Here is a 12479-nt window from a genome sequence, read left to right as displayed (position 1 = left end):
GTCTATACTGAAGTCCCTCCTGTTGCAATTTCCACTGTTACACAATACAGCACTGAATTGTTGTGTTGACACATGTTTGATTTATGCCCTCATCAGAAATGGCACTGTGATGATTCTAAATACCCCACGCAGCTCTAAATATTAAAGCCACTCATTTAAGGATGAGCTCCCTTATAGAGTAAGGCACATCTCCAGACAATGGCTAAGGGGAGAATCTGTTTGGTGTATTTCTAGCAGCCTCGTGTGGCAAACAGCTGATAATGCAATTTCTGAACAATTTGGCACTGAAACAGTTGATAGCAGCCATAAAACCTGCTTTATGACTCAAGCCTGGCTTATTATTTCATTTTTTTGCAACATTAGAATCGGACAATTTGGAGTCTGCAGTCATATAAACAGGCCATTAGGTGCTGTAAGACAATTCAATTTCACAGAGTAATTTACATTGATGAAGTTCACAGCATTGATTTGACAGTCATTCTGGACTATAAAATGTTTTTTAAATTTGGTATTTGTTTTGTTCAGCTTGGACAGGACTGAGAATAAAGAGGGTCAAGTTACCATTGGCCCTGGCAGTATTGAAAGTTACTGACTTCTCGATGGTTCTTATCCTGCTTAAAAAAAAAAAAAAAAAAAAATTGCCATGTTCATAATAAGTCGATATGAATTGATTGTCTTACCTGCTGATTTCCTGGACATTACTGGTCCGGGCTGCTTCCAGCAATGCCTCTCCTGGTAAAGAAAAAAACACCAATAATAATCAAATCAATCAAGTGAACAAATCAATCACTAACAAACGAGTCAAGCAAACTTAAGTTAGAAGGAAACCTGCCGAGAGAAATTACAGGGAGGTACTGTAAACAAGGCACCATTTAGAGATACAATTATTCCATTATTGATCCCCATAGCTTTTAGTTTTCAAGCCCCGATTTAACATTCATTGATCAGTTAATCAATGTGGTGTCATACCTACAGTCTTGAGCCTCACAATGTGCATTACTTTCTCAATGCAGGCATCACATGATCATGTATAATAACATGCACACCAGCAACCTGTATTTGAAGGCTTTTGGGAAGTGCACATGCATTGAAACCACGTGACAGCCACCCACTTCAATCACAATTCACGTTTTCAACATTATGCACGACCTAGCGCTGGGCACTATTTCCATTCCTCAATGACCAGTTTTATTTCATCTCAACAAACTCTAAGTGAACAGGGCTGTTTCTGTCTAATTGCCTGCTGTGCAGGGTTGGAAATGCGTCTCCTATTGCAGAGCAGTTTTACCCATTCCAGGTTGTAGTACAAGCTTGGTTAACCACAGCATACAGGTAACAAGCTCAGGTGTGCTGAACACTCACAGACCTGTCTGACAAGGGGAGGGAAAGGCCGCATTTCAGGAACCACATGAGCTACACACATGGTCCAGACAGCAAATTGAACATTTTCAATAAATAAAAACAGTTAATCAAAACATTTTCAATAATAATGGATGAATTCAAGTAAAAACTGAATCACCACTATTGCAAACTTGACTCAATATTACAATTATATAAAACGTGTAATACATATGATCAATAATAGTAATAATTAATAAATAAATAAATAAAGACAGACCAGTACCTCAGTCTTAGCAAATAATTTGTTACCTTTTAAATCTGAATCTTTTTTCAGGCAATATGCCAGGGCAGCAACTGAGATAACGCCTCCAGCTGCAACATTCCCAACTGGAGTTCTCTGTTCTTTCTGACTTCTTTCGTATTGTTTGTGATTGGAGCTCCCTCCGGTGGCAGAATTCGAGTACTTCAACTCATTCAGCAACGGGCTCCACCGTGTGGTCAGGTGCAGACACTGCGGCTTAAGTTTGCCATTCTTGGGCTCCCAGTCACAGGACGGCTGACACTCGCTCACTGACAAGCTGGACGTGAAAGCAGCGACCTGACGTTCGCACCGACGGTAATTAAGCTTCTCCTTTCCCGGAGCAAAGCTTACCATCCTAACAGCATTGTGTAACACAAACCCAGCCGAACCTACCTCCCGGCACTGAAGATATCGGGTCAGCAGCGGCCTGGAGACCACGGACAGCCACATGTTTTTTAGTTTAGAAACGCTAAGTTGTTTTGTGCTTTTTTTTTAAAAGGATATAAAAAGCGACCTGTTAAATTATTATTTGCATTTGATGCCACTTTTTGTTTTTGAATTTAACAGCAGGATATTACATTTTATCAAGATGGAGGAAAGGAAGAGAAAAAAACAAGAATGTTCGAAGCGCTTCTGTCAGAAAACGATGATGTCGCTACTAACGTCACGGGAAACGTAGTTTTTTTCCTACTCCCTGATAAGGTCACACAGGGGGGCAGAAGGCCAAATAAGACTACAGCTCCCAGGAAGCATAGCACCATCAAGGGCACAGCGTGTTGCCGCGGTGGACGCTGGGATTAGTAGTTGAGTTTGTTGTACTCAAACATGCTACCTTTCTGTAAAAAAAAAAAAAAAAAAAAAAAACGATGAATGTCCTAATATGTTTTTGATATGCTACGGTATCTGTTTGCAACATATTATATGTTATTTTACCTCTGCCATTTTAAAACCAAATTTTGAATGACGTTTAAAACACGAACGCGATCCATAACAGAGCATCTTGGGAATGTCATTTTACACATACTCTTTTGCCAGGAGGTGGCGGAAAATATTAGTTTGTAATAAAGTCTTACAAAATGTTACATCACCTGTTTCTTAAGATTTAAATTGAAAAACATGCCACAATTAAAAAAAACAACACACAACATTTCTATGTATTCGTTATTCATATTAACCCTTTAAACTCCAGCAAAAAGCTTTCCAGTCTGAACAGCAGTGTGCGAGGGAAGTGTAGGAAAAACAAATCCACTAAACACAGCAGGTCAGTCAGCTGGTCACGTTCCTGGGTATACTCCTATAACATTTCCGTATAAGACATGACAGCTTTCTAATTAGCTACAGCCTTTTTGCAAATGTTACAGAGGGTTCATTTTGGTCAACCTTATACCCCTGTGCAATAAGCCACACTTGGGTTTGATTGGAGAATTTGACACCACTAGCGAATCAGCTGTACAAATACAGAAACACATGACTTTATTACAAGAAATTACAAGAATAATGATTACAATAGATGAACCGTTGGTATTCATACCATTGTGAAATGGAAAACATGAGTTTTAATGGCGTGCAACACTGAACGTTTGAACTACTTGTCATCAGAACATGTAAGAAATGTCTGTATATAAATCAAAGGTGTCCTTGATAAACTCACAGAATTAGGCTGCTGTATTCCACACACCCGCGCACCCATTACTCTGCTTCACTAAACCCATCACAGCATCTCAGTCCTCAAGCACTCTTCACATGAATGATTTTATTTATGTTGCTTAGCTCAAGATAGACCAGTATGTTAAGACTCTCTGCCCACCCTTATGAAAGCTTCCCATAGTAAAAGCACAGCAATGGCTAAAAAGTATATTGAAAGCATGGTAAAGCACAGGTAAGCATTGCAAAGCCCACAGAGGTACAGTAAAGCAAAACATGACAAACCATGGTACACTATGCTAAATGCATCGTGTAACAATGGGGACAGCATATTTCCTCTCTCTCTCTCTCTCTCTCTCTCTCTCTCTCTCTCTCTCTCTCTCTCTCTATATATATATATATATATATATATATATACCCAGTATCCTTTCCCTCACCAAAACAACCATGTCCCAGTTTTAGCAAAGTTCTACAGCAGCACAGACCATTACATTCCAAATTAACATTTGATCCTGAGGGCACAACAGAAAAAAAAAAAGAGGCAAAACCTTTTAATTTTCCACCCAGTGACCCACAGGGCTTTCGTTACACCCCAACCCTTTTATTTTCTTTGCAATGTACAACACGCTCAGGCTTCATTTGCATTTGTTTTACATTATGTTTCGTGCGTCTGTTTTTCGGTTGCTCGCTAATGTTTTCAATTGCTGCTATTTATTGTAAATGTACAGTATAGATAGCAGACTGAAAATACATTTTACGAATGAACACTGTTGTGACCAGTGCTATACATGGTACTACCGTAAATTAGAGTTTCTCATCGAAGCAGGCCCGTTTGTTGCATCCACTTTGTGTTTGAATGCTTATTTTGGCAGGTAATTGGTGAACTCCTGTTGAGGCCGGCCCATTGTGAGCATTTTGGCTCAGTCCTGGAAGTTATATTGTAAAGGGTGTGACTGTAGTTGAGTATGAGGAAAGACATTTGCTTAGACCAAGGCCTGCAACTTGCCAGCAAACGTGTCCCCAGGTCTGTAAATTAAAAATGCAGTTGTTTTAGTTTCTAAACTGTCTGCTTTTATTTTGTTAGAAAATCTAGGCATGACACACATTATTAAACCTGTTCTTCCTCTCAGGATCACATGACTCAGGAGAAGTTGGACATAATGTTCCACCCCTTCAAGATATGCTGAAGGAGAGTACTATCAGTTCCCTCCTCAGCTCATTACAGAGAAAAAGGATTCAAAGTAGATTAGGCTAAGTTTTATGACAGAATGTATTTGTTTTTTCTGGAGAATTGACTGTAACGGTGATATAATTTAATATGTTTTTATTTTTTACCAACGTGGTTTTAAGAAACAAGAAACTTTTCAATGGACAAATTGTTCCTAATAATAATAGACTAAGAGAGAGGCCTTAATGGGGAGCTGGTCTTTACATTGCACTAGTCTGCAGAAAAGAAAATACAAATGTATTAATGGACCACACAATGTTTTTCACAAAAAGTACTGCTGGTATATAGAAACGATGAGCATCCAAGAGAAATCACAAGTAGAATCAATTACTGTATCTGCCTTGGCTATTGCTACAGGGACATATCCACCAATCACGATGTTATTTATTGAACAGCTGGGTATCGGTCTGAAATATTACATTTATCTTATCGAATATATTCTTCTTTACTTTATATATACAGCTATGGCCAAAAGTTTTGCGTCACCTCATTTTGCTTCATAAACCTGCTAAGTAATGTTATGTGAACATATTGAATTACATACATCTTTGTAGTTTTCCATATACTCTAAGGAAAACTGACACAAATTGAAAAATGTGAGATTTTGACATCTAACATGAAGTTCTGTACTACTATTATGGCTTCCACTTGAATTTTGAGATATCATTTTGCAGTTTTTTTGATTACATGATTGAAGCGGGGCAGGGCCCTGCTTGTAAATAGTATTTTGTGGTGTCCTGGGGGTGGTTGGCAGGAATGGGGTTAATTCCACAAAACACAGTAAACAAGCAGAGCCCTGCCCTGACACCATGATGTTAAATAAAATACCTATATTATGTTCATATATATTTATTATGTCTCAATCCTAAAATTCTAGGTGATGTTAAGCTTGTGGCCAGAGCTTTAGTTTTCTATTTCAGTCATGAAAGTAAAAGCATCCTCTTGACCCCCTAGAGCTCTCAGACAGGTCTTTTCTCTAAGTGCGGCCAGTACCCAAAGTGTAACCATTTACCAGCCTCTCGTGCATGTAAGAAATGCGTCATTAAGGAATATCACATTGAACAAACAGGCATTTCTTATATCCAGTGGTGAAAAACTGTTGCAGGGGGCACCAGCATCACTTGTGTATTGCACAGATATGCATTGCCTGCAATACAAAGTAACTGATCATTATATTGTGCTGCCACCTTCTTCTATGAAGACACTTTGGCTGATCTGGTCTCTGTTACACATGTCTATGGCAGGCTACTAGAACTAAAGAGCAGCTAGAAAGCACATCAACACATACTGCACTTACCTAGAAAACACATTGGAGAAACTGATTGCACTGAGAAACCACTCAAGTTGCAAACATAATGAAAATGTTTAAAGACATATTAAACAATAGACAGTAAAGTAGAACATGTCAAACTATGGTAAATGCATAGTATAACCTTGGGAAAAAACATGGGAAAACTGCAAAATAACACTGAACATTTACAAGTGCAAACTTTTCAGTGCCTTCGTTTAAACGTGATTTCTGAGTACTGGCGGTCATCTCTATGTAACTAAAGTAAAAAAAAATACAACCAAAACACTTTATATGACACTTAAACAAGCTGAAAGCAAATGCAAAGAAGCATTTAAAAGTGTGGTCAAATGAGGGTAAAGCATGCAAATTCCCCACAGAATAATGAATAATAATGACTGTAGTGTGGAACACTATCTTGCTGGGTGCGATTTTAGGATTCAAAATGCAGAAGTGGCTGGTGAGCCATTAAGCTGGAGGAGCAGGTTATCCACCTGACTCACGTTGCATCTGTCACTCAGGTATCCCTGCCCTGGATCTGTGGCCAACTCTTATACACCTGTCCCATTGTCATTGGCTTCCTGCTTCCTATTTTCTTTACACCTGTGCCTCCTAACTCAGGGCAGTCTTCAGTCTCTGGGTCCTAAACTCCATTGATTTACCGATACTGGCTTCACTCAAGTGGTCTTTGTGGCACCTGTACCCAATCAGTGATTCCCAACCCTGGTCCTGGGGACCCATAGTGTCTACTGGTTTTCATTCCAATTGATCTCTCAGTTACTTAACTAGACCCTTAATTGAACTGATAATTGGCTTAATTGTTTTCAGCTCTTAAACAGCTGCAGATTTTAAGGTAGCTGTAACATTTTATAAGTAACTTGCACTATGCAGCTGTTTAAGAGCTGAAAACAATTTAAAGGGTCTAATAAGCTAAATATCAGTTCAATTAAGGATCTAGTTAAGTAATTGAGAGCTCAGTTGGAATGAAAGCCAGCAGACACAGGGGGTCCCCAGGACCAGCAGACACAGGGGTCCCCAGGACCAGCAGACACAGGGGGTCCCCAGGACCAGGGTTGGGATCCACTGCTCTAAATGACTTAATTGAAACAATCAAATCTCCTTGCAGTTCTCAATCCTTTAACTGTGTAATGATGAGAACTGTAAACCACTGGCCTGATTCTGAAACATTTGCAAAATTAAATTCCTGAAACAAAATTTACCAAGAAACAATAGTTCAATTAATGGCATTGTTTAATGAATGGAATAGTTTAATTATTCTAAAACAGTTTTTGTTTTTGACTGACTAAATTGTTGGACACGTTTCCTTAGTTTTAAAATATGGCCCTTGCTCTTAAATGTGCTTTGTGATGAAGATGTGTCCGTGTGTGGATGTAGATGTGAGCAAGTACTTTTGGGGTTGTCTGCTACACATACTGAGATCCCCTACTGTACACTGAGGCGCAGCTAACCTGTTGTCATGGTTATGAAGTTCATAACGAAAACCTGCAAAGCTTGTACGGCAAGTCTAGGGGGTCAATTAGGTCCTGGAAATGTTGGCTCAACCAGTACAGAAGTGTAATTACAGGAGCTATTGCCCATCTAACTTAATTAGAGACCATTCTGCTATCCTGTGTTTTTTTAAATTTTATTTTTCTCAAATGAACTTATTATCATTAAATGATAACAATAACACCTCAAAATGTTTTTGTGAATGCAAATGTTTTGGTCACATTCAAATGTACTGTTATACTTAATTAATTGGGTAAATGTCCTAGCACTTGTACTCAATGAAGCCATATGCTGAATAAACTTCAATGGATGTACATTTCAAACCTTCACAAATGCAGCTGAAAGAGAATTTGAACACAACAGAAACAATTTTAAAATGTCATTTATATATGGCCTTGCTGCATATTACAAAGCAACTTGGTATAGTTCTGACATATCACTGTTATCTTAGCTAATGTCTTGTAATTGCACGCAGAGAGAAGACAGAGCTACCTGTATATTGAGGCCACAGTGAGGTTTTTAAATACTGAGAAAAAACAGCCGGAAACAGAAAATGATATACAAAGTGAATATGAATAAGAAGTAGACATTAGTAAAAGTAACTCATACTTCATATCCATATTTAATACAAGTTGCTCTAATATGGGTCTATATTCAGTTTTCAGACTGCAGCAATATTCCCTTGCAATCTTCCTTGTAAGTAGAGGTGAGTGAACTCAGCAACTCACGAATCATGGTTAGAAAAAGCTAGTTTGAAAATGGTATTGGAATAGTGTTAAAGAGCAATTGATAATCCCTGTTAGGTGACTCATGTGTAATACAATACTCTGTCTGACTTGAAGTGCCTTTCGAAGAAGAAGCTACACAAGGCAATGAATAGAGATCAGGCAGGTCGGGTCAGACTTCTTTCTCAGGAGCCAGAGTGAGTCAGGCTCATGGCTATGTGCAGGCTAGAAATTCAACAGTATGGGTGTGTAATTAAGAAATGCCTCTTCACAAGCTACAGTAACAATGCAGGGTTTTAAAACACGGTTGTACATTTTTAAGAACCTGAAAGAAAATGGCTAGCTTTATTACACCCCAAACAGTGAAACGCAAAAAAACTAGCGCTCTTAATAACAACAGCGTCGTTGCTCCTGTTGAAACATATATGTAATTTGAGGTGTGCACATTAGGTTTATAATAAAAAATGCTCTTCCTTAAGATTAGGTACCTTTTTGTTTACATATGAAAGCCTGGGTGTATCTTTTACAATGCCATCAGTATGCAAAAACACTGAGAAAAGTAAACAAAGAGATCTACTTCATCTTTTGTCCATTTCGGTTTTCCTCCGCTGAGCAAGCAGGGCTCATGGCAATCAGACAGTTTCATGACAATCATGACAGTTTCGATCACAGAGTGACAAAGCTTCAATGGACTAGCAAGCTTGTGTCCACAAGTGCGCTCTATGCTGGAGTGTGATCTGTATATCCTTTTCTAGTGACGTAGGTATTTAGATCAGTTATTGGGAGAGGTATTAGTCCACCGGCAATTGAACGGAACCACCTAAATATGAAAATGAATAATACACAACTATATATCAAGGACATGGTTAATAATATCTCCTGGAATGTCTTCTCTTAAGAACTGGAGGGTAAAATAGAATAATGTTTTGACTAGTAGAATGCAATGAAGACTTTGCAGAAATGTTGGTCTGTGTCATTGATTTAATAATTGCGACACCATTAACCCTTTTTTAATAGAGCACTGGGCACAATTTGCGTTAATACGACGAAAATGCCCACTTTGCTGTGTAACTCAGAATATTGTACTAGCTATGGAGTTGATTATAGTATTGTTCATTAGAAAAAAAACGAATAGTCAATATACTGTACAGTCCACTATAATGTACATGCGAATCACATTGTACTAAACTGTACGCTCTGTATGCAATGTATGCAATGTTTGGTATGCTACAGTATTGTGTGCTACTTATCAGCTGCTTGATAATAATAAGATGATGTTTTTTTTTAATCAAGAGGAAAAATCCAATACAGGTTCTGCTGATTTCTTATAACTTCATTTGACCAAATTCGTAGCAATTCTCCAATAAAAAAATAAAAAAATAAGTTAAATTACATTATTGGTTGACCATGGTATTCAATAGCGGAAGATGGGGAATTCTTTTAAGCTTCCCTGTAATTTAATGTAGCCTTGTGTTTCAGGGATGAAAGATTGTATTGCAGTTGCTGCAGAGGCTTTGTGCTCTGTTACTGTTAATGCTCCCCGAGTCCCCACACATTACCACACTATATAAGTGTCTGATAACCGCTGTGGTAAATTATCTGTCTGATACATATTATTATTTAATATTAGTAGATGCCCACAGCTACAGCGAGCAGTCATACATTATTGATTGCACGCTAAAATCAGCCACTGTTTTCCCTTTCTATAAGCTAGCCAAATACATACTGGTGACAATTTTGGAGTAAAACTGCAGTATAACGCCGCTATAAGCACAGTTAATATGTCATTATAGTCCAGCTGCAGTTACAATGTACAGGGGTTAAACTACAAATGTATCTGCAATTACGTAACACACACTTGTTTAAATGGGCTGATCTCGCGTGACTGTATAATTCATTATGCAAATCCCTGATATGTATTCTGCAATATGTAAAAGCTCTCCGCTGAAATCAATTGTTATTCACAATGGGCAAAACAGAGGATCTGACAGAGAGAGGCAGGGAGGGCTGATAGCGGGTTCTCGCTTGGCAGGTGCTTCCATGTTCAGCAGCAGCCTCAAAGGTCATGAACCTACAAACCATTCTGAAGAATACGCTGCAGCAGTTTTCTGCCCTCCACTTCCCTGGAGGAATACGAGGCGGTAATAAGAACAGATTAAACTCCTAGCAGACATTCTTTTATTTATTTTTTGCTCCCTGTTATTTTAGTGCTACTGCACTCCAGTTGCAGTGTAGAAGTGGTGACACAGCGCTGAAGCAACCAGGCCTGCCTGCTGCTTGTCAGAGGCAGTGAGTGAGTAGGAGTATTGTGGGTCATGGGTGGGCGGAATAGCCTTAGTTTTTACCAGAGCCATGCAGGGAAGCCCTCTCATTAAAACAGGGAAAGGGCATATGAGCCCGTGGGCGGTATTTGATATTGTTTGTTTCAGTAGCTGCATATGTCTTAATGTGTGCTCTCTGTATACAGACAAAAACATTGCATTGATATGTTTTAGGTGTCTATTTCTCTACTGCTCCCTAACTATTTATGTTGGTAGATAATTGTGGATGCATAATTTCTTCCCTTTATTTTGCATATAACCTTTTTTTTGTTCTTTACCCTCTCTTTCCTGGGAAAACATTATACCGGTATTATCACATCTACAAAGGCTATCATAATAGCTCTGCTGTGGAAGAGATCTATATATACCTTGCCTTGCATTGCCACTGCTTTACCTGCAAATGAGACAGGGCTATAGAAATGCAATGCAGTTTCAGTTGGCTGTGCTGAAGGAATTTGCAATGTAATACTATTTTGTCTATAAGAAACCTCCATCGGTCAAGACTAATGTAGTTTTCCCAAAGGGCCCTAAAGTGCCTGATGGTTGGAAAGAGTTATCCTAGAGCACAGACTGCCTATACATACCATTAAAAACACAAGCATCTGTCTAGTGTCCAGCATGCAATACTATACAAACAAGTTTAAAGACAGGAGAAGGAAGGATTTCATGCCTTCCACAAACAACGCCAGGGTATGCTTGGATGGTGCAAGTGCTGCATAGTTGACACAGAGAATTTCCAGGATAAAAACTGACTGCAAGTTTTGTGTGGGTATGCTTGAAATAACTAAATACACCTTTTAGAACTTTTCCCGTTGCTCATTAACTTAATCAATTTTCAAGGTAAGACATACAGCAAACTTGTGAGATACAGTCCTACACCTTTTTTCTGTAACAAATGACCACCTCTTGACAAACATTGTAAATGGTTGGAAATAATAACAGAGCACCATGACTTTGTTACTGCAAAAAAAGGTTATATGATAAAAAAAAACTCCTCTATTGAGTATCAATGAGAACAGTACCTATTTTTAACATATATTTTGATAGACTGGCACCTAGGAGTCCTGTGAGGTTCCAATGTGATTTGCTGCTTTGGGTGGTTTCCCAGAAGCCTGATGAAATGGTTTACAAAGGACAAGAGTCTATATGATGGGAATTCTGCCAACAAATGCCAGACAGAAATTGCTATGGAAGCCTCGTCTTTAACATAGGGTACACTATATATGCAGAAATCAAGTCGTCAATTTGCCACATTCTAATTTTTTCCATATGCACTGAACCCTGTGTAGTACTGAATCCTTGTGCAATTTTGTGTGCTTTAAAGTACTTTTTTCAAATTCTTTTTTTTTTTTTTAATGTGAGTGGCATCTTCAAACAATATCATCTTTTGATATCACACCTTGAGAAGCTAAAGAACATATTGAAGACTGGGGTTTATGTGGTTCAATAAACATGGGGAAAAACCTTGGCAATAGACAAGTTCATTTCTGTAAATATTATATATACACCCTATAGTAAATCCATTTCAGGTGAGACAACTTTCACAATATATATATTTGAAGGCAGAATGTGTCCTTTAGTGTCTCTTATGACTTTTACTATACCGTTAAGTATCGTTGCTTATTTATAATGCTTCTCTGATTCACTTGTACTGCAGATAATCAACTCTAGTTTATCGATTGGTAAGAGCATATTACAATGCAGTTCTTGTGAACACAGATGTATACAACAAACACTGTTTTATTTTAAAGCAAAAATACTAGTTTTGTATCCGCGATAATTAATGGACGCTTCAGTGCAACAACATCTTAGGATACAGCAGCTGTTGGCAAAGTCAATGTTTTGAGTTCAGGTCTGTCTTTCAACCCGACCCTCAAATATTAATGTAATCAGTTAACTCCCTGGCCAGTCCATAAAATACTTAATCATTGAAGTCTACCCTCTTGTATTACCTATATTAGCGATCCTAAAATGTAGAATTGTTTTGAAAAGCTGAAACGTGGTGGTGATGATGAAATGCATACTGTATCCTGTGCACTAGTTAAATTGATGAATATGCACAGGATTTATGTTCACCCTTATTAGCTTTTCAGCAATTTCCAGGCAGTGCTTATTAAGGTGC

At 38.3% G+C, this 12479-nt stretch overlaps 1 protein-coding gene across 2 annotated transcripts in view; it reads right to left on the bottom strand.

Moving 5' to 3' along the window:
* Nucleotides 1-2215, bottom strand: part of clpb (caseinolytic mitochondrial matrix peptidase chaperone subunit B) — a 51369-nt gene extending 49154 nt beyond the window's left edge. For both annotated transcript variants that reach the window (XM_041232814.1, XM_041232813.1), the window contains exons 1-2: nucleotides 1651-2215; nucleotides 681-732 (exon numbers count right to left, since the gene is read on the bottom strand). In XM_041232814.1, coding sequence (XP_041088748.1) covers nucleotides 681-732; nucleotides 1651-2092 — 494 coding nt within the window. In that variant the 5' untranslated portion in view covers nucleotides 2093-2215. The remainder of the gene's footprint in view (nucleotides 1-680; nucleotides 733-1650) is intronic.
* Between the last annotated feature and the right edge of the window lie 10264 nt (nucleotides 2216-12479).

This window comes from Polyodon spathula, chromosome 30 (genome assembly GCF_017654505.1).
Source record: "Polyodon spathula isolate WHYD16114869_AA chromosome 30, ASM1765450v1, whole genome shotgun sequence".
Taxonomy (NCBI): domain Eukaryota; kingdom Metazoa; phylum Chordata; class Actinopteri; order Acipenseriformes; family Polyodontidae; genus Polyodon; species Polyodon spathula.
Note: the sequence above shows the minus strand (reverse complement) of the source record. Positions and strands in the feature narration are given on the sequence as shown.